The following is a 22,485-nucleotide window of genomic DNA, read 5'->3' as shown; positions in this document are numbered from 1 at the left end:
CTTAGTGAATTTGTCCTGACAATGCTTGATGTACAATAAACTGAGAGGGAAAATGGGTGGTTGAAATGATCAGATGAATATTCTGAACAGATTACTCTAGCTGTAATCTGCAGACCAGATCAAAGACAGATGTGCAAGAGTTTTTATTTTTCAATTAAGAGAGAGTCCACTCATACTGATTTAAGAAGTAAGGTCATTTGATGGCTCAAAAAGTTGTGGAATGTTGCCAGGAGCAGTTATTCAGATATTTGGGGATCTGAATATACAACAATGCTTTCAAGAAGATCTCTCTCTCCATCTCAGCTCTTCTTTCTATTATGTTGATTCATCCTTAGGCAGAATCTTCTATCCTAGAAGTAAGATGGCATCTGACAGCCCAGAGCAAAATATCTCCTTTACTAGTACCCCAGTAGAAAACAGAACTTCCTTTCCCCAAGGCTGGCACTTATTGGAACAGGCTGGGCTACATGCACATCTCTAAGAAATCAGGTCCAACAGAAAATGTTACAGTGTTACACCTGAGTGACCTGCTCATTCTGGAACCAGTGATAGGCTCATTTCCCTCTGAGAGGAAGAAAGGGGTCATCTCCAAAGAAAAACTTGGAAGCTGTCACCAAAAGTGAGGAATTAAGAGTAAATATGGGATTATAAGCTGAAACAAACTTCTGATATTCCTGGAGAGAGATATCATAGTTTGGGTTAAGAGAGGATATTTGAGAGATAGTTAGAAGAGTAAATTGACAGGATTTTGTAAAGAATTGGACCAAAAGGTAAAAGAGATTGAGGCTTCCAGAACATCTCCTAAGTGTCATGTTTAATAATTAGTAATGCCATTCCTGGAGAGAGTCAACTCAAAAAGGGTGCCAGATTTAGAAACAGGGGGAGAGGGGAAAGAAAATGAATTTAATTTGGAGCATACTGAATTGAAGGTGCCACTGAAATATCCAAGAGAAATTAAGAGGACAGTTATATATACAGATCTAAACATCAAGGAAGACATCTGGGTATAAGCTAGCACAGAGCTGCAATAGACCACTGATCTGAAGATTATCAGTGAACTCAGAGAGTGAAAGAAGCAGAAGACAGATTATAGTCAGAGATATGGGTGAAAGTAGGGAAATAGAGACAACTAGCATATAATAGTCTCTGTGGTAGATTAAATATGGCTGCAAATTCATTGCTATTTCTTCCATTGAAAAGTAGAGTTTCATTTAGTTCTCCTTGATTCGGGGTGCCTTTAGTAATTTGACTTGATCAGGAAAATGCAGCAGAAACTATGGTCTGGGATTTTTGATGCTAGGTCATAAGAGTATCGTAACATCTCTCTAGACCTCCTGGAGCATATACTGAAGGAAGTCCAAATAAATCCTCTGGAGAGGGACACATGGAGAACAACCAAGACCCAGGCTGATAGCCCTGGCTGAGCTCCCAACCAACTTACTTGCAAGTAAGTCATTTTGAAAGAAGTCTTCCTGATGAGCCATACCTGTTGTAACTGATGGACCAGAAACCTGCTACCCACTGAACCCATCCTGAGTTATTGACCCACAAAATCATAGCAAACATAAAATTGTTGCTGACAGCTACTGGAGTTAAGAATAATTTGTTATGCAGCAATAGGTAACTTGAACATCCTCATGAGGTTCATTTTGGAAGCAAAGAAAAAAGAAATAAAGGGAAGTAGTGCTTTATTTTTATTGAATGTCTACAGTGTGCTAAGCACTGTATGAATTTCTAATACATTAGTGAGTGCCTTTGTTTATCTTTATGAATTTAAATGAGGAATCCAATGAAGAGAAAAGAGTAGAAGACATAGGAAAGACATGTAATAAAGGATAAAACAACGCTGGGGAAGATAGACTATGAGCGATGTTGAAAAAGTTTATCCCTGCATAACTCTCACACGGGCACTGAAATATCTCCTTTGCTCTCAGATCCCATACTTGTCACCTGCAATCCGTTCTCCATAGAACTTGCTGGAGTGAGCCTTTAAAAACTGAATTGATTTGATATGCTTTGGTTACAATATCAGTCTTATAAGTCAATAAGCAGTATATTTACCTTAAATAATATTTTGCATTTTTTACTGGACAATAAAAATCATTAAATTAAATGGTATTAAGTTCCTTTTTAAAACACTAAACTATTCCTGTGATGTTTGGAATAAAATAACCATGTCCCTAATATAGCCTACAAGGGCCTATAACATCTTGTCCCCATCAGCCCTCCAGCCACCCACCTGAATCTCTTCCTCATTCCTCATTCTTCTCTTGGTTCTTCAAATACTCCAAGCTTCAAATAGAAACTATTTTCTAAAAAGGCATGTGTAACTATCAAAGTATTTAAATGATCATCAAAATGAATTTTAAGGAGCAGTTAAATATTTTCACCCCCGATTAGCATGCAAATATGGCAAATATCATGGAGTTTCTTGAAGGATTTGTCTATGTTTGCATAGACCTTAATGAAATAACTGGGCTTCTTCACCACTCTTTCTCCAGTGACCATAACTATCTTTTCAAACAAACATATTGTTTGGCCTTGCTTGGACTGGCTACACAAACTTCAAGCTCATTTCTCTAGTCTTTGAGATGCACTCTTTCCAACAATCTTTTGTTAATATTTGTCATTTCAGTATATTTTCACAATACATTGTAATTTACTCATTTGTTTTAATTGGAAATAGCTTCAATCCAAAAGAAAAGTCAACACTTTCCTATCTGAATCAGTCTATTCCCTGACAACACTATGAGACCAACATCCACAGAGAGAATTAGTGATACTTCATTTTAGCTTTTATCTTAGAAAACTGAGGCTCTCAGAATCTAATACCTTTCCTCAAATAGCACATTGTATAGCATCCCTAACACCACAGTAAGAGATTTAAGGATGCAAGCTTATAGATAAGAGAATAAGAAGAAATAATTATGATTTAGTGGGATACTGTTCTTAAGCTATTTACCTGTGTTCTTTTGATCCTTTGATATCAGATATATTCTCTAAATCACATGTTAGAGACAGTCCACCTGCTTGAGTTAGGGAGGGAGTTGAATTTTATGTACTTTCACCGTGACGGAAAAGCTGCATTAGGCTAATAGCACAATTTCAGTATGGAATTTAATATTTTAAATTAATTGCTCCACATTTTTCTTTAATTGTTTCACGTGCATGGTTATCTTCCTAAATAGTTTGCCTATCTCTTGATTATAGAGATAATATATATTTCCTTTGACTCTTTCCTATTGCTGAGTTTCATGTCAAGTTCTGAACCTGGAAAAGTCTAGTTTGAAATTCAGGTTTACAGCATGCCAACTGCATATTCTTGGGCACATTATTTAACTCTTTATATAAGAAGAGTTTTTTTCTCTTTCTTTGAGTAATGATAAGCACTCTATCATTGCTAGTTACTACTTGTTCATTAGTGTCTACTTAATATGTAATGAAATGAATGAGGTAGCATAAATGCAAATAGAATTTGGGTTACATTTCCCTGTTAAAGGCTTATTTTTTAAGGTTTTAACTCTATAGTAAGGTCAGTGGTCATTGTTTATAATCATCAAAAGCTAGCATTATCCCATTTTACAGGTGTGACAACACAAATTCAAAGGTAAAGAGAGCAATGCAATAATAATTTTAGATCCAGGTTAGAGTTTAGATTAAATACCAGATCTTTTGCTCAGTAAAAGTACTATGTAAAACAAGTAATTCACTAGTCAACTAAAATATCTATAATCAGAACTTTTAAAGGAAATAAATCTGCTACTCTGTGCTTTTTGTAAAGATGTAAGACTATTCGGTGGTGATATTTTCAGGAGTAATTTGCCATTTGAGCAGGGCTTTTCTGAAGTTACAAATAGCTGTGCTCTAAATATCATTCCCAAAATGCAACCTCCACATGTCAAAAAATTCAATTATCACTTTAAGCTGGTAACTGTCAAACCTCAAAGAGAAAATCTTAGGAAATACCACTCTCAGATTAAGTATTTTTACGAATGCCATCTTAAAGAAGAACTTATGAGTACAATATAGCTACTAATTTTATGTGATCTGCATTTTTCAGATGACAAGAAAATAGGGAGAATCAAGACAACTTGATTTGTACAACAACTTGCTTTCAAACAGCACTTTCCAATTTCCATAATCTGATTGGACTCAGCTTTCTGTGGAAACCAGTGAACCTGCATTTCTCAGGCATGGGGAGGAAGCCTCTTGACTTTCATTTCCTGGGACCCTCCTCCCCATCTTGTTTGCAGAGGGGAAGGGAACATTGTCCAGTTTTGCCTAGAAATTGGACTGTTGATTGCATGTTGCCCACAAGCTGAGATTGAGTGTCTGATAAAAGCTCAGAGGCAGCCCAATTGTTCACTCCAAGGGATTTATAAATGGCAAGTTCCTTACTTGAATCTTTTGCCTGTTCCACTCCTTTTACCACCTACATTCTTCATTTCTGGATCTGGATCATAGAAGAGCAAATTTCCGAAGGTCTCTTGTCAAAAAGAAGTATGTCTGATTGCATGTGGTATGTTGTGCTGAGATGTTTACTGAGTAGAAGTCAGACTTCAATATCAGTGCATTGGAAAAGAGATGGTCTCAGCAAACTAGCATAGAGAGTACTCTCTTTATTCATACATTTATGACCACCGGCATTAAATTCAGGGCACTGTACAACTGTTAACTAAATACTCTGAATTATTATAATATTCGCTGAGGATATCAAACACACCTGTAAAGTTAGACAAACCAATCGGAGTTTGGAAAGTTAATATTCATTCATGTGAAATAAAAATCGCATTTTTAATTTTATTAAATGGATCAGAATATGATTATGTATTTAAAAATGGAATTTTAAAAGTGAATCAATCATTGGATAGTTTCTTCCATTCTGACACTAACAGTAACTCTCCAATCTCTTCATAGAAGTATAAAAAGGAGAATATAAATGTTCCTAGTACAGTATCTAGCAGAAGTGAATCACTCAAACTTATATGTTAAAACTAAAGAACCTCTCTCATGTGGCCTCTTGAATTCTCTTAACCTAAACTCCTCATAGTCCTAAATCATGGATAAAGACAGACTTATCCGTATGCTAAGCATCAATATCACATATGAGGGCATAATGCTAATAGAGTGAAAGTAGCTACAATATTTTTTGAACTCCACTCTTTTCCCCTCTTCCCTTGAATAATTTCCATTCTGTTAAGCCTGGTAACTGGACAAACACAAGCTATCGCATCATTTTGGAAATAGCAGTATCACCAAGCTGTAGAAAAAAGTCTGTGTGATTTGTTTAATATATGTATGTAACCACAAGCCATTAGAAATTAGAGGATGAAGCAATTGCCTGTATTTGCTCCCTGTGAACAACTAGTTTAGAAGTTTCAGTAATAATTCTTTCCTTTTCTTTCTCCCTCTAGGTAAGCATTTGTAAGAATTATCCCAATAAGTATCTCAACTTAATCCTCCACTTAGTTTTTTCTTGTCATCTCATTCTGTCTAAAGATTTAAGGTGATGAAACATGAAAGACAGATGTCCATCACACACACAATAAAATGATTAATAAAATAACATTTTAAATGCTGTGAAAAGGAAAAAGCTTGGCTGCAATCTATTTCACTTTAATACAGTTCATGTAAGTTTTCTTATTCAAGGACCATAACTATTAAAAAACAAAACAAAACAGCCCAATACCTTTAAATATTTTACTGATAATATTGGTTTATTCATGCCTCAAAATATTTTCTGTAAGATAGCAGAAGTATATGGCCTAGTTTGTGATTTCTAATGCACTATATGTATTAAAGTTATGTAATGTTGTACATTCTTTTTGTTTAAACATATGTCATTGTTCTGAATAATTTCTACCCCACCCCCTGCCATACACACACACAGCTTGACATAATATGGCACCATCTTAAGATAAGGGAAAATTAATTTATCAGGCTACCAAGAAAAATGTTTGAAATGGAAATGTGGTATTTTGATTTGTCACAAAAACAGAACCTAAACTGGGTCCATGAACTGGTAAATATTCAGATTTATCCACAAGGCCAACTGTCTTCATATTGTCTGACTACTAATCCCACAGTGGTGTTTTTTCAAAAAAATCATAATCCAAAATATTTTTTCTAATAAACAATTTTATTTAAGGTGGAATTTTCAAAATTTCTTATATCTTGAAATTATCCACAAAGTACTATTTTGTGCTTACATTAAAAATGCATTTCTTATAAGAAAAGATCAGTATATATATCACATTAGGCAGTATTGTTATGTTTTTATTTAATACAATATAACCAAAGGATTAAAGAGAAAAAGCAAAGTTAAATATATTTAAAATTCCCTGTAATTGATTCTCAGCTGTTCTAACGTTTTGAAGAAAAAAAATGATGATTTAAACACCAGAAATAATATTTTGATGAGCAATATTTATAAAAATTATAAGTTAAGCATTGCAACAAGCTACCTTCAATCAATTTCTCCTATTAGGAATAATAGTATTATACCTAGAGCAAACAAAAGAAGTAAGGGAAAAGAAAAATGAAATAAAAGTATTAATTGCAAGGATGACTTTTTAGTTAAATATACTTTCTTATAAAGTGGCAAGATAATATTTATAAATTTACAACTGGAAGGAAATCTTTATATACAGGGCGTCTTGCTTTTGGACTCTAGGCCTCCTTCCTTCTTGCGAAATAGGCCCTCATGGCAGAACTGATCTGGACTAGATTTTTAGTTCATAGCACATGATAGATGAGCCTGGAACTTGAGGCCCCTGGGGTTGCAGGCTGTGAATCGGTGCTGGGGACGGGGGAGAGAGAGGCGGGGTCCTGCAGAGGCAACTCGGGTTGTTCTGAGGAGGTGATCCGATCCACTATGTTGGACAAGCAATCCAAGCTGGATAAGGAGCTTTTATCTGTGGCATATACTAAGGACGGAAGGAGAAAAGCATTACAAAAGATGACCCCCAAATAAACAGCCTTACTCACACTGCCCTTCGAACTGTAGGTCTGCTCCTTTGACACACAGAGGTCAGGTAGATCACTGAAAACCCGATGTAGAAATTTACACTGAATATCCAGCGACTCAAAGAGTTTATGTGTGGGCATGCTGGGAGATGGAGACGCCTACTAGCAATATTTCAGACAAAAGTACATGCATGTGTGTGTGTTGTGTGTGTGTGTGTGTGTGCATGTACTGGTGGGAGGAATTTGTAGTGGAAGATGTCTATTTATTTTACTCCGTCAAAGCCTCCCCGAAAGGAGCATCCCTGCTACTGCCTTCACCTATAGTGTCTGGAAGATCAGCGTCTGATATGACGGACTGAATTGTGAGAGGCTGAACTGGTCCTTAAACTCCCCTAGAAGTCATCAGTTCTTACCATTTGGGACATCAGGGCAGTAGACGCTGTCGAAACTGCTGCTCTTTCTGGACCAGACAGGGCTGTTACATTCAGGCTATAACATATGACACAAAAGAAAAAGTTTGTTTCAGGTCTTGGCAAAAGATGTGCTAAGCTAGGGCAAGGCAGTGTTTGCCCACCAGCTCTATCAACTGACCCTCTCAATCACCCCTATTGCCTTGATTTAGGAAGGGTTAGCCCTCACCACATTGTCAGGGCACGGAGGTCAACCGCTGTGCTGGGAGAAGAGGAGAGCAGCAGCACAGGGACAAGGGGGGTGGAATTCAGCAGCAATGTGCATTGGGTTAACCATGCAAAATGGATTGGGGCAGAAGGAAGCCACACTAATTCAGGGAGAGAACACTTTCCCAGGGCAAAAGCACATTAAAACCTGGCAGTGTTGGAGTGTAACGCCCTCTGAAAAGAATGCATAACATCTCCCAGCCAAGTCTCAGTAGGGCAGGGATGGGGGCCACACAGGCATTTCTTTCCAAATCTTCATTAAGTTATAAATGGTGGGGCCATGGGAGCTTCCGATGGTTGCTTTTAGGTAATAGTGTGTGGCAGGGTCTGCAGTTCCAGAACTAAACCAAGAAATGCAAAAAAAGCACCTCATCGACCATCCACAACCCCCTATCTCACATGCTCTACAATGGACACCTAGACCCTGGTAGGAAGCTGAACTAAAACTCTGCTCAACAGCTGCCTGTTTTCTGGCATCTTGCTAAATGTGGACACCTTTTCTCTTTCTAAAGCAAGGGGCCTCGCCTGACTATCCTCCAGTAACCAAAGACCATTTGGTTGCTTCACGTGGTTTAAACGAGCTGTAAGAATTTTTTAGGAAATATCAGGGTGGCCCAGTGGCTACCAGGGCTACTCTTACCATGCCATCGGAACAGTTGGAAGTGGGGCTGGTGGGTTCGGAGCAGCTCTGCCCCGGCAGGCTGTAGTAGTTCTCCACCTGCTCCCGCAGCAGCTCCTGCAGGCTCTCGATGTAGCGGATGGCGTTCCTGAGAATCTCCACCTTGGGCAGCCTCTGGTTGGGGTTGGTTGTGGTGCATCTCTTCAGCGTCTCGAATGCCTGGTTGACCTTCTTCAGGCGCCTGCGCTCACGCATGGTGGCAGCCTTCCGCCGGTCCATGGTGGTGGACTTCCTCTTGCACGCCTTGCAGGCCCACATGAGGCAGTGGCCGGCTTGGTGGTGGCCAGTGGGCGCCCGCACGTGCTCGTCCTCGTCCGAGCCTTGCAGCTCTGCTTTGTGCGCCCCGAAGGCGGCCCCTCGTGGCTCGAACTCGTCCCCGAACTCACCCTCGGGGGACGGGATGCAGGAGCCGTCGTAGAAGTAGTCGGAAGGCGAGAACTGGCAGCCATCCATCACGTCCATCCTCCCGCGGAGAGGCAGGCGGTGCACCTGGCCGGCGGCGAGAGCGGCGCGGGCGAAGGAGGGCCCCGCGCCGCGGCGGGCGGGCAGGTCGCGGCCGCTGCTCCGCGGGGGTCGGCTTCTCCGGCAATTAGCAAGGACAGAAGCCTGGCGACCCGGGGCGGAGGCGCTGGGGTTGGGGCTCTTTATATATTCTTGGGGGAGGGAGGCCGGCCCCAGTGGCCAGGCACTATTAGCATATCCCACCGCAACCCCCGCGGGGGCTGGCTGGGCAGCCCTCCGCCTTTCCTCTAGAGACCGTTTGCTGTTTACGGCCCCTTCGGACGCTAACGGTTTTACCGCATTTCTGCTGGGGAGGGGGCACCGCCGCCCACCCCCCTCCCTCGCACTCTCTGGATTACCTAAAGCGAGCGGTCACTTAAAGTGCATCGCAGACAAAAGGGACGAAGTCCATTGTTTTTACAATTCCTCACGCACCTACCCTCATCTGACATCCAAAGCTGACATCTCTCACCCCGAATCCTGGACATGGGGCGCCGCGCGCCCCGTAGGTGTTTGTCCCTATTTTTCATGAACTTTAGTTTTCTCAGGAATTTTTGAGCCAATGAACTGAATTAACGGTCGCTAACTTTGATACTTCAATTGTGGAGTGGATGCAGAGTTGTTGGCTTTTGTTATCATGATTACTAATGTTATTATTTTTTTTAATTCCCAAATTCCCTCTTTTGCATGCATTGAAATGGGTAGAATTCTACTCACAATACCACTTTATAGGCTTTACATTACTGGGGATGGTTTGGGAGGTTCCTTTACCCAAGATTTGTTCGCCCGATTTCTCCCCATGTCTGCAGGTCTAAAAGGAGGTGGGCACGGGAAGGCCAAGCAAAGTGAACTTTCCTTCCTTGCTTGCTTCCTTTCTCCCTCCTGTAGATGGTCACTGAGAGCTTCCTCTGTTCCAGGTCTTCCCTCGATCCTGAGCAGGCCGGGACCAGACCGACAAGGTCTCTAAGATTTGCAATCAAAGTAGCCCAGTTTTAGATGGCGAACTCTCTCCCCTTTTCTCCTGCTCTGCCGTGTCATTTCTACAGACTAAACAGCCGAGCTGAGCTTTGGAGTCGCTAATTTTCTGCTTTCAGGCAAACTAACACCGTTACAGATGCGTCCCAGCTGCCGGCTCTGCAATCCTTCTCCACTCGTGTAAAATTTCTAACTCCTCAAATCCCGAGTAACTTCACACACATTGGCGAAAAAGCCTTCCAGAAAAGCAATCCCAGCAGGGTCTTTGAAACTCGGCGGGGAGAACGAGAGAAGGGAAGGTTGCCATTAAAATGATAATGGATCGATTAGTGTTTACCAGGCCTCTTCCACCCTTAACCCATTTCAGAGCACTTGTCTGTTTATATTTAGGAAAAACAATGACTTAAACCCTACTTTTGCACCGGGGCTAGTGGCCCCACTAAAGGAAGGGGGAGTGTCCTCACCTCGATCTGCGGTCATCCAGTCTAGTAAGTGTCCTGGCTCCAAATTTATGGAGTTTGGGGTTCCTTTCTATTATGCTTTATGCGAAATTGCTCTCGGAAAGCAGCCCTGGCTCACCGAATCTGCAGGGGCCAGAGAGGGGAGTTCCTTTTTTTCAGGGTGAGATTTGCTCTCCGATAGGAAGGCCACGAAAACCAGGGGTGTGGAAGTGATGAACTGCAGCCTCCAGGGTTTGCGGCGACGTTCCCTTCGCCGTCCCCGGGCCGCGTCACCTCTAAAATAAAACATCCCCTCTTAGGAATCAGGGCCTTGCTCACGGCAACGGACTGCTTTGTCGCCTGGCAGGTGCGAAATCCATCCGCACCTTATTTAGGCCTATTAACGAGGCAATGCCTTTGAAATGAATACTGTACTCAGGGCTACACCAGATAAAGGAGTCAAGTTCCTGAAGGAATAGGGCTTCATCGAAGCCTCCAAACTCGTCGGTGGAAATATTAGAATACAAACACGTTGCTAAGACTGAAATATAAAAGTGGGCAGATAGCCTCACTATCTGAATTGGGAGACTTCAGGCACCCTTGAGGCCCTGGCTTCTTTCGTTCTTTGTACATTTCCTCCCTTTTTAATTTCTTTTTTATTTTTCATGTACCTTTCTCTCCTCCGCCCTGACAGCGGGGAATTCGAATCAGCCTGATGAGCAGCAATATAACTTTTCTTTGGCCAAAGAAAAAAGATTGCCACCTGTAGCCACAATTTAAATAAAGTCTCACTTTTTATGATTTTGGCATAAAGTTGGTCCTTAAAGTTGAGGGAGAAATAGAGGCCACACTTCCAATCCTCTTTCAGCCAATTTCTTTACCCTAGGCACTTAATGTGCTCTGCACCCAATTGCTTCAGCGTTCAATATGCGTAGTTAACAATTAATGATGGTTTACTATTTGAAAAACCTTACTCCAAACCTTTGCAAATGTATTAACTCACCTACTCCCAAAGACCCCATTATAAATCTCAGTTTTAAAAGAAGGTAACTGGAGCCCAGAGGGGCTAGGTAATTTGCCCCAGGTCACACAGTACTGGACACTAGGCATTCGTCTCCAGAGCTCCGCTCTCAATCAATCCTAGCTCAGCGAGTGTCCTTAGCGGCAGAGCAGAAACTCACACAAGCCGGGGGCTTCCAAGCCTCGGAAGACCGTGTCACTCAGGAGGCTCTGTCAGTAACAGTAGCTCTCAGAGGTTAGAACTGTCTTTGGTAAAGTGATCTCAAAACAAATTTACCGGAGTACCGCAGGCAAGTGGAACTAAAGAAGCCGAGAAAACACAAGCGCCTGGCAGCTTAATGGGCAAACAGGGTCCGGGAGTGAGGGCCCTTGGGACTCAAGTGCTGAAAATAGGATCCCAGAAGACCAAAGTAAAAACAGGACAAAACTTTCAAACCGCTGTCAGGGTGGAGGAGAGAAAGGTACATGAAAAATAAAAAAGAAATTAAAAAAGGAGGAAATGTACAAAGAACGAAAGAAGCCAGGGCCTCAGGGGTGCCTAAAGTCTCCCAATTCAGATGAGGTCCCATTGCACTTCTCCCTGGGAGATCCTGAGAAAGATAAATGAGGAACTGGATTTACGATGGGGATATTTTTTTTTTATGGGAAAATTGAACAGGATGTATGGAAAAACATTTAAATTGGGTTTTAAAGATCTAGTAGTTAAGAGCCGCTCTTTTATTCAAAGTCAGATTATATTGACTTTTGCTCTTACTTTCCTCTATTTCTACCAAGAAGAGTATTTTATACATGCAGAGAAAATTCACATTTATTTAATATGTAAACTGACTGTTAGAAATGATACTCCAACACCTGCTGTCTGCTAGGAAAGCCTCACAATAGGCAGATCAGGGGAAGAAAATTTGGCCAATCCTGTTGTTGTGAATTAATGTTCACCAAGATTCTGGTGAACTAGATGCATAATTTATTTTTTAATATATATTTTTTATTTTGCTCTGAAAAAAATCGTGCATATTTGTTTCTCATGCAACTTAGACTTAAAAGCCAGTTTTGTTTGCAAAGACCTTTAAGTAATGATCAAAACTTTTTTTTTTAATAGAACCTATTTTAACCTAAGCAGTGTGGTAACTTCCTAGTGTTGATGGACAGACTACAGCAGCAAAATGATGCTCAGAGCTTCCTCTCGTAGTTAACTTTGCCCACATTAGGAATTCTGCATTATTGAAAATTCTCCATGGTTCTTTTGAAGGGAGAAACCAGACACATGCAGAAAGATAGGTCTATTTTAATTCACTTCTGCCTCACCTGCAGACCCGAATTCACTCCTGGACAAGTTATTTTTGATATGTTTGTTTATTATAGGTGACTTCACAATACGCTAAACAATTTCAAATTGCTCTGGGAACCAGGCACACCTAAGTAAACACATTAGTACCTGCCAGTGCTGCTAGAGGAATTTGTGGAGAAGACAGCTGAGGAAGACATTGGCCTCTGCTTGAATTCTAAGACTCCCAGGAGAGATCAAAGGCCTAAGTAAGGACTTTTAGCAGCCTTGAGAGTGGAGAAAGTAGCTAGTTGTTGCAGCATTATCTTTGTTTCAGCACATGGCATACCATTCCATCTTACAGATTGACTCTGGACTAGGCTGGCAAAAAATTGCTTTTTCAGAGTGAACCCTTTAGGATGGAGAATCAGCTCTTATTCATTCTTCTTTTGAGTTTAAAGCTTGTCCCAATAATGTCTTGGCTTGGCTCTTTGAGGTAATGCTATGCTGCTGCTAATTTACTAATGCATTAAATTAAGAAACAAAATTTCTAAGTTTAGGGGTGATGGAAAATTTTTGGTAATGGATGGTGGTGATGGTAGCACAGCATTGTGAACGCAATTAACAGCACTGAGTTATATATTTGATTGTGGTTAAAAGGGAAAAAAGTCTAGGTTGTATGTATGCTTGTAAAATAAAAATTAAGAAAAAACCACAGAGACCTATACAACACAGTGAACCTTAATGTAAAACTATGGACTATAGTTTGTTAACTACAATCATATTTTAGTTTATAATAATAAACTATGGACTATAGTTTGTATGCTTATACTAATATTCTTTCATCAATTAACAAAGGTACCACACTAACACCAAGTGTTAATAATGGGAAGGATATATGAATACTCTGTATTTTCTGTATGATTTTTATATTAATCTACAACTTCCCCTGCACCCCCAAAATAAAATAAAATTGAATAAATTGAAGAAAATTTCAATTTTCTTCAAAATGAAGAAAATGAGATGAAGAAATGGGATAAAACATTACCGAAAGAAAAGTACAAATGGGTAAATTCTTCTAAATTAAAACAAATTGTCTCAAGGATAGGTTAAGCTTAAGGAGAAGCTTCAATCCCAAAGCTGCTGTGCCAGTATCAAAAAAAAAAAAGATGAACACAGTGAATTTCAGAACCCCCCCCCCCCACACACACACACACTCAAAACATATGAAAGAGTAAAAAAATGAGGCCATTGGACATGAGTGGATTCTACAATGTTCAGATTTGGATCTCAGTGACCCAGGTGTGATTATTTAAAGTTAGTTTAAAAAAGCTGGCATTTGACATTCCACAAATGATTTCCTTAGTAATATAAAAAAGATAATAATTTATTATTTTACACTTGTTAACTTTATACCTATCTCTGGAAAGGGGCTCAGATTAAATCCCAAACTGCTTATCTTTACCGAGCTATACCTTCTTGGTTTTCTTCTTCCACGCCAGGCCTGTTTGCTTTGGCTTTGGCCTTGGAAAAGATTATCATCATTAATATCAAACAAAAACATTTTAATTGCAAACACACCAAGGATTTCAATGGAAAGCCTAATGTGTCAGCTACGGCCACGAAGGTCACATGAAGTCTTTGGGAAATATTTGCTCTATTTAATGAAGAGACTTCTATGGGCAAACTTATTCCAAACAATTTCTCAAATTTCCCAACTAAGAGAGATAGGGAGGATTTGGTTCATAAAGACCGAGCACAATTTATCAGCAAGTAATGTCCACAAATTCATGCATTCTGCTGTTGAGCAGATTATAACACAAACTCCATTTAGAAATATATATAAAATCGCAAAATAAATGAATTCTCTTTGTCAATTATGATGTTTGATCTTAGCTGTGGAATGAACCCACTTTTTAGAAATTTGTATGTATACACGTTAGGGCAAGCCTCTATTGATTCTCAGGAAAAAAACATCCCAGAACGCTGATGAGTCTGATTAATTCGTAAACATACCACTGAAACATACTCACACAGTCTTATCAGATAATTTGAAGTGCTTTATCATTTGCTTTTTAAGGAAAGTTGTGCTCTAACTGATATTTCACTAGCTAGCCACTCTTGGGATAGAGCTTTCTGGGAACAGTTGTCAAAGTGGGGCAAATTATTCCACAGACCATAAAACATTCCTTTTAAATTTCCCAAGGTCTTCCTTTAAGGATGCATGTTGATTGAAAGCACAGGCTCTGAAGCTATCCGCACTGCCTGCCTCCAATTCCTGGCTGTATTCTTAGCAGGAGCCTCTTTGTTCCAAAGGATCATCTTTAAAATAGAAGTAGCAACAGCAGCTCTCACAGTTTGTTTTAGGATGATTTAAATGAATATGTAACATGCTAAGATGGTCACTCATGTTGTTACTGTTCCCACTTGTATTAATACTTTCCCCATTCCCTGCAAAGGCTGGAAAAGTGAATCAGAAGAAATGGTGACTTTTGGTGGAGGAAAAGTCTCTTGATGCTCAATTTAGATATGTTAAAGAAAAATGAAGAGCTGACATTTACTATCTGTTTCATGCTCTCTTTTGACTAAGCCACTTATATGTGCTATCTCAGTGAATTTAGGTGCAATTATGTTCCCCAATATTTTATAAATGAGGGAACAGAACTAAGAGAGGAGCAGTGACTTGGCTAGGACTGTTCAGTGGCAGCCTGGATTCGACCCAGGTAGTCATCCCCGACAGAGGCTCAGCTCTTTGCATACGTTAAACTTTTTAACCTGCTTCTCTCAAATCTTTAAGAGGATTTTCATGCCAATGTCATTTTTCTCTATGAGAATTTCTGCATTAAAAATAAAAAAACTCTAGTAGAAACTGGAGAGATCCATCTATGCACAGAAAACTATTACTCCCAGGACGAGGACAAGCCCTTTTCTGAGATGGATACAGGGACAAAATATTGCTCTTTGCCTGTAGGGGGCGCTGGAACTTCTGAGTCACCCAGAGCCATGGTCCAGCCCTTGGAAGGTTAAGAAAAGAGGTTGGGCTGGGAAATGCTGAATTGGGTTTGATTATCGCACCTGTGACCTGGGGACTAGCTGTAAGAGGAAGAGGGTAAGATAGAATTGAGGTGGGTGGGACGTAGCGGATGGGAAGCCAGTGAAAGTGCCTTTATCAGAATGTAAGAGAAAAGCAACTCAAGAGAAACTCCTTGCTCCTCTCCTCTGCTTCACTTCCCACTGCGTTTCTTGGCGGTGGTCGTTTCTTCCTGAGGTTACAGGATAAACAAACCTGGCACACGTTGTAAAATCCTCATGGTGAGCAGCTTCCAGCGCTTTCAGCCTCTCTGGGGCTTTGCTGTTTGGCCCAGCGAAGAGGTTTCCTGTGTGTTGTTGTGTTTTGCCCTCAACCATTTAACCCTTCCCTCTCCCAGAGCAGTGTTCCCTTCAAAGAAGCCCGTCCCATCTTCTTGCTAGACAAATTGTCCGCTCCTTTTATCTTTGTATTTGGAAAACAAACCCAAACCAAAGGATGCCTTGAGGATATTCCAGTCTTCCAGTGGCCAGTCTAGTTCAAGAAAACTGGGGAGGGGCCACATGTCTGTGCAGCCCCTGGTACTCCAGATGAGTGCTTCTCCGGGAAGGGAGAGGCCTGGAGAGTCAGAGAGGGAAAATAATCTGGGCTAAATCAGCTGAAGATCTTTTAGAGAAATAAGCAAAGCATTTGTGTGGCAATTTCTTGCAATAGTGAGATTTTAATGCACTTAAAATTCGGTTGGTAACTTTGAGTAAGTAAATATCACCCAGAAACTCCAGGTTCCAGAACTGTTAAAAACAGGAAAAGAAAAGAAAAGAAGGAGGGAGAGAGAGATGCCGATAAAAGGAGGAAAGGACAGCTGGCTCCTGAATACTCTTCACTTCTGACTACGAGAGTGAGACCTACATGGCATAGAAAAGGGTCTGATAGAGTTTAGACAAAACTATATTCCTCCCTTTAACTCAGACTTAAAGAAAACACTCCAAAAATGGGCCTGAGTGTGTCTAAATTAAAATATGTCTCCTCTTTATTTATGTACACGTGCCCTCAAACACGTTTTTTTCCAGTTGAATTAAACTAGGACCAACTTTGTTCATATAGAAACACTTTAAAAAAATATTACATCAGCAGGATTCCTCGCACATTTTATATACAATGCATCACTCCACATGTAAAATATATTTCTTAGGTTTACATAGAAAAATTAAAATACTGAGATTATTTACAAAAATAGATTAACACTAACATTAAAATGCAACGTTCCCACTTTGCTTTAGACAGGAATGAACTTCTGAACATGGCATGAAAGGATTACCATAATAAAAGTAAATATATTACAAAACCAACCAAACGAACAAAAGTAAAGTAAGAGTGCTAGACTCAAACCACTCGCGGTTCCAAAAACAAAAGCCTAAAGCCAAAACAGTTTTTTTTTTTCTTTTTTTCATCTGAGCCGGCACAAGAGTTTCTGAGAAACTTCTTTCATGAATACTCTCGCCTTTTCACAAACTCCTGGGTCTGGGTTCCTAAATATTAATGTAATGTGACCTGATCTAAAGGATTAGGCGAAGGGGAGTGGGTGGGAACTTTCTGCAGCGTTGAGGAGGTTCCAAGTGCGGGATGCCAGCTACTTCTCCACCACCTCCTCCACGCAGGGGAGTTTGCGTTCCTCGGAGGAGATACTGTCCACGATGGAAGAAAGGCACCGAAGGCTGCTCGACGCCGTCGAATCAATGCTTGCCCCGCCTAAGAGCAGAAAAGAAGCAAACGATCATGACACTCAGGGACAGGCGAACCAGGGAGCCACGCGCCCAGCGAGAGACGGCCTCGGAAGCGCAGATGGAGGCTGGCGCCCCGCGCGCCCAGAGCGCCCTTCTTATAGGGTGCTGTCCCCTCGCGCTCTGAGCCCTTCCTGTCCCGAACCCCGGCCCGGTCCTGTCTCTGGCGCAGCCCAGTGCCCTTTCTTTTACATTACCTTCCTTGGCAGTTATCACGAGCCCCCTGGAGTGATCCGAAACACTTGGCCACTGGGAGCTGCAGGTGCGCAGGAAATCCGCACCCTCAAGCTGGAGAAAAAGCCAAGGCAACAGATTAGGAAAGCAACATCGGTTCCGGGGGTGGGCTGGGAATGGGGGGGGGCATCTGGGCTTTGTGGGGGTGTCTCTCCTGCCTTCTCGGGCCGGGTACGCATTTCCTGCCTAATGCTGGCACCCCGGCTTTATGGGTCACTGGGGATTCATTACAGAGGGAGCAGGATGGACAGGAGAGGAAGAAGAAAGGGAAAAGAGACCGAACAGCTGGAGTTAAGGCCCCAGAAACAGGCCTTTAATTAGCTTTTGCATTTCCCTGCCCCATTTGCATGTGGTCTTACATTTTCTTGCTTGGGCCTATAGCTGAAGGGGTCCACCCCGAGCTCCTGCATTTTCTCCTGCTGATCCAGCCGGTGGAGCAGCTCCTGCAGGCGCTCAATGTAGCTTATGGCGCTCCTCAGAATCTCCACCTTGGGAAGCCTCTGGTTGGGGTTGGCCACAGTTCGCCGCTTCAGTGCCTCAAAGGCCTCGTTGATTTTCTTTAGCCTCCTCCTCTCGCGCAGTGTGGCCGCTTTCCGTCGGTCTGTGGGGGCAGATTTCCTCTTGCATGTCTTACAAGCCCAGATCAGACACTGGCCGGGGCAGTGGGGAGGCTGCAGGCCCGGGGGTGCCAGGACGTGCTCCTCTCCGCTGCTGTCGCTCCCAGCCTCCGGGGGCATTTGGTCCTGGCAGGGGGACAGGGTACCATCACTCCCTGGGTACAAAGGAGAGCCCTCTGCCACTTCTAATGGCTGCAGAGTAACATTTTCTCCATCCAAGTAGAAGAAATAGGAGCCAGTTTCAAAAAGGTCCATCATCATGTTCTCCTCCTTGGCCTCTGACTCTATCTGAACTGGGTGATGGGCTCAAAAACCCAGAAGAACCACCCAGATGGCATTTAATTAGTGCGGTGACATAAGTCACCAGCTTTATATATAGTAGCTCCTGAAACTCAATCCAACTTTTAGCTGTCATGGAGCATCAGTCTCCCAATGTGATCACAGCCAGCGCTCTCCTGAACCTCTAGTTTGAATGAAAACTGAGTAGAGATATTCCATACCCCCCCCACCTCACCCAGAATGAAGTGACAAACAATATGCAGAAAAGGTTAAAACAAAATGTACACAGAGACCCACATACTATAAACAAAGCATTGAAAGTTTCCATTTTGGACTGTTTAGATTCTAACCTGCCTATAGGACAACTTCAAAAACAACTGGGGATTAACACTACCCTGTTCCCCTCCCCCTGAACTCCTCTGAATTCTAAGTATAGACCCATGATGAAAGATTTCAAAGGCAATAGCCATTGCTCCAAAATAGCCTGGTTAATATTTTCAGAATGGTTCTGCTCTTTTCTTTCTCCTGTCTATCAAATAGATGCCATTCCTGTGATTAAAGCCATTACAGTCCTTCAAAGGTTACACATGACTTTCAGGCTTCAGCCTCAATAGCAGCAGGTAAATCTCTTTCCTCTCTTTTACTAAGGCTGTAAGATGATTTGGGAACTGCAGGGGGTGGCTGGAGGGTGCTCAGATCCCACGTTACTCTATGAAGCAACTCTCTGGATCCTTCCATAGGTAACTTCTGTGGCTTTCTTTATTTGGGGGGCAATCAGGATCAGAATTCCGTCCCCATCCACGATGGAGCCATATCACATATGAGTTAAGGGGTGGGATATAGACGCAACAGGTCATGGCTTCTCTTAAAAGTAGTTGTAGCGAAAACAGAACGTCACCCCATAGTTACTTGATATTTCAGGGTTCACTCGTGGCCCACCCTAACCTGTGCCATGGCTCCTGTTCTGCTCACTGCATGTCACAGCTTTTTCATTTGCATTCTCACTATCCATTAACCCCAAATATGTTGTTTCATAGAGTCCAGATGAGAAAGATAGCAACTCAGGAACAAGCAAGAAAATAGAGGCAGACTTTATTTTTCATTATTGCAGCTTTCCCACAGAGCCAATACACCCAAGTGCAAGGGAAGGCAAGGTTAAGTGAAGGGGGCCTAGATTCCAAAGAACACTCTTCAAGTCCTAGATAAATTCTATTTGTGTGACCACGTTAAGTACTAGGTCACAATTTCTCCTGTAACAGTGATTGCCTTACAAAGTTTGGTAAGGATTCAACCAAATGAGGTCATGCATGAGAGGCATATAACTTTATATTAGCTGCTTGGGGAACGTTAATTATCACTTTAAGCAAAAGGCTAGATCAGGGATTTGGCTATTCTTAACAAAGGAAATCAAGCACACCACTTTGGAGAGTGGTGTTTTTTGTCCCCTCTCTCTTTTATTGTTTTGTTTTGTGCTCGATACCAGAGACCTGGAGGGGTTCCTTCTACCTCTAAGTGGCCTTTAGTTTGACAGTCAACCTTGGTTTTGGCCTTTATACACAGTGCCTGAAAAACTAGAGAAAAACATGGTTTTCTTGTTCTGTGCCAAGTAGCGATGATTGTGGGCTGTGTTTTTTTGTGATTTCCTCTTTTTATGAACAGAGTAAAGAAAATGCAAGCAATCAACTATCAGACAATTTTGGAACTGGCTAAATTAAACTTTTGACTCATGTCACTTACTCCAAAAGATCATTTCTTCCTATAGGCCTCAGAAATGGGGTGTTAAATTTTGACATTTTCAGCAGTTTCATGTTTCAGTTACTTTGCACCAGCATGATTCCTTAACATCTTTCAGAATCATTTTTAAGTTTTTGTAATAGTAGGAAGCACCAGAAAGAGTGATAAGAAACCATTATTTTCTTTGAGACATTTTATCTTAGTATCACCAGTACCCTGATTTCTGAAGTCAGCAGCTAAACCCAACAGATTGGAAGCTACAGTAGCTCAGAGTATAGTCTAACATCCATTAGGGAAAATTAGCTTGTACTCTTAACTAATACTCTATGCTGCCTCTTAAAAATGTGAAGACAATTTGAAAAGTTATTTTTTTAAGTCAAAGAATTATGTATAGCATTATTGCCAAGCTTATTAAGTTAACAATGATTGAAATTCATTTACTTAGTATTTATTTGATACTTAATGAGGGCCAAGTCATGTCCTGGGAACTAAGACTAAAGGGGTTGTAAAATGATCTCTCTTCTCATATAGCTTAAATCAAGGAGTTGAAGTGACTAAAAATGAGAAATGAGAGAAATAGCTCTGAAAATCGGATATTCAAGGCCTAGAATACAGCTTTTTTTTTTTGGCCTTTGAGGACTTAGTCAAGCCTCATGTCTCAAATCCTCTGCATTTTATTTTCATCCATAAAATACGTATAATGGCATGCCTACTTTGAAGCGTTGTTAAGAAAATGAAACTAATAAAAACAACTCTTCCAAGGAATTTGGAAGTGTGGGCGTTAGAAATAACATTTGAGGTGACATCATTTTTAGACCTACCACTGTTTTTAAGAGGTATCAAGAAGATGTTTGAGAGTATGTAAATATGAGCCTGCTAAAAAATATGAAAGTCTGCACTTTCTCCTTTTTGTTTCTTTCATTCTCCTTTCTGTAACCACTGGAAAAACAGTGGGTTCAGAAATATAAAAGGGATGCACGCAACAAACATAGAAAAGCTTTGGGTTGCTGGTCGGGAGCAAATATTCAGAAGGCTGACTTTTTGTGCAGAGTCATCTTTCACTTATTTCACGTTTGTTTCTTATTAAAATTATAAAACCCCTTCTCCAAGTTTCTCTACAACACAGGTCAATAAAAGTACTGTTCTTATTCTCCTTGGTTTGGACAGGCATTTCCCTTATTTTTTTTTTATTTATTTTTTTATTTTACACCGTGATCGAACCCGGGTCCTTGGGCATGGCAGGCAAGCATTCTTACCTGCTGAGCCACTGTGGCCCGCCCCCTTATTTTTATTGTTGTTGTTTTTAGGAGGATCGGAGAGGTGGATGGAGAAGACAAAGAAATGGCAGTTTGGGAAATAACCATTCTTTATTAGATTAGGTCAATGGGAAAAAATGTACTAATTCCAAACAAGAATGAACTCTTGGAACTCAAATTGTTTGCAAAATGTGAGACGCCTGTAATTGCAATTACATTATTTTTCATTAGAACTTGGGAGACCTAGACCTTGACAGGTGGTTAAGGGTTTATGTAAACTGAAATTCCCCAAACTTTAAATAATTCAAATGCTTTTTTTAAAATTTGGGGAAAAGTAGATAATTAAAAATAAAATAATTACAATAAGAATTGTTAATAAATCACTTTAAAGGTCTGGATTTCATTACTAACAAAAACTAAAACTAGAGTAGTAATAGAATTGAGCAAACATGTTTTCAAATAGTTTATTACCCTATTATTCTTACTTAATGCTTAGCTATTTGCAAATGTATTTCCTTTCTGTTATCTCAAAAGGAGTTTAAATATGCCCCATTCTTTTTTTCTGGGACTGAGTATAAGGGAAAGAAGGAGTATGACTAATGGAGTCAGTGGAGGATTTTAGCTCCAAGACTTTGGGATAATGGTGTAAATTATGGAAAGAGTTCAGAGATTTGGTGCGAGATAGAATCTAAGTTCTGGCCATTACTAATTATGCATTCCAAGTTTCAGTTTTCTAAGAGATCAAGTATATGCCATGTACATCATAAACTTATTATTAGAATTAAATGAAATAATTTATGCTGTGTCCATAATGTGGAATATGTACTCAAGGTATATTAATTTCCAACCTTCCCTTACCACTGACTGAAACAGTCATAATTACTTAATTGAAAAATCTAGATTTTTGTTAGATGTTTAAGATAATTTGGAGATTTTTTTGTATTAATGTTTAAAGGGAAGAGAAAGCATTGAAACAAGTGAATCATTAACAGTGTTTCGTATATTTATATATGCAAACTCTTTGGTATAAACAG

At 40.7% G+C, this 22,485-nt stretch overlaps 2 protein-coding genes and 1 long non-coding RNA gene across 3 annotated transcripts; all 3 read right to left on the bottom strand.

Moving 5' to 3' along the window:
* Positions 1 to 6,174: 6,174 nt before the first annotated feature.
* Positions 6,175 to 8,845, bottom strand: MYF5 (myogenic factor 5). Its single transcript, XM_077111522.1, has 3 exons — positions 8,284 to 8,845; positions 7,380 to 7,455; positions 6,175 to 6,926 (listed from the first exon to the last, which is right to left on the bottom strand). Exons 1-3 carry the CDS (start codon positions 8,782 to 8,784, stop codon positions 6,736 to 6,738), a joined length of 768 nt encoding a protein of 255 aa, XP_076967637.1. The 5' UTR covers positions 8,785 to 8,845; the 3' UTR covers positions 6,175 to 6,735.
* Positions 8,846 to 9,494: 649 nt separating this feature from the next.
* Positions 9,495 to 10,667, bottom strand: LOC143642752 (uncharacterized). Its single transcript, XR_013155847.1, has 2 exons — positions 10,263 to 10,667; positions 9,495 to 9,786 (listed from the first exon to the last, which is right to left on the bottom strand). It is a non-coding gene; the product is annotated as an uncharacterized LOC143642752 (long non-coding RNA).
* Positions 10,668 to 16,552: 5,885 nt separating this feature from the next.
* MYF6 (myogenic factor 6) lies at positions 16,553 to 18,523 on the bottom strand. The gene is made up of 3 exons (XM_077111521.1): positions 17,925 to 18,523; positions 17,529 to 17,619; positions 16,553 to 17,299 (listed from the first exon to the last, which is right to left on the bottom strand). Exons 1-3 carry the CDS (start codon positions 18,441 to 18,443, stop codon positions 17,181 to 17,183), a joined length of 729 nt encoding a protein of 242 aa, XP_076967636.1. The 5' UTR covers positions 18,444 to 18,523; the 3' UTR covers positions 16,553 to 17,180.
* Positions 18,524 to 22,485: the final 3,962 nt, after the last annotated feature.

This window comes from Tamandua tetradactyla, chromosome 7 (assembly GCF_023851605.1).
Source record: "Tamandua tetradactyla isolate mTamTet1 chromosome 7, mTamTet1.pri, whole genome shotgun sequence".
Classification (NCBI taxonomy): Eukaryota; Metazoa; Chordata; class Mammalia; order Pilosa; family Myrmecophagidae; genus Tamandua; species Tamandua tetradactyla.
Note: the sequence above shows the minus strand (reverse complement) of the source record. Positions and strands in the feature narration are given on the sequence as shown.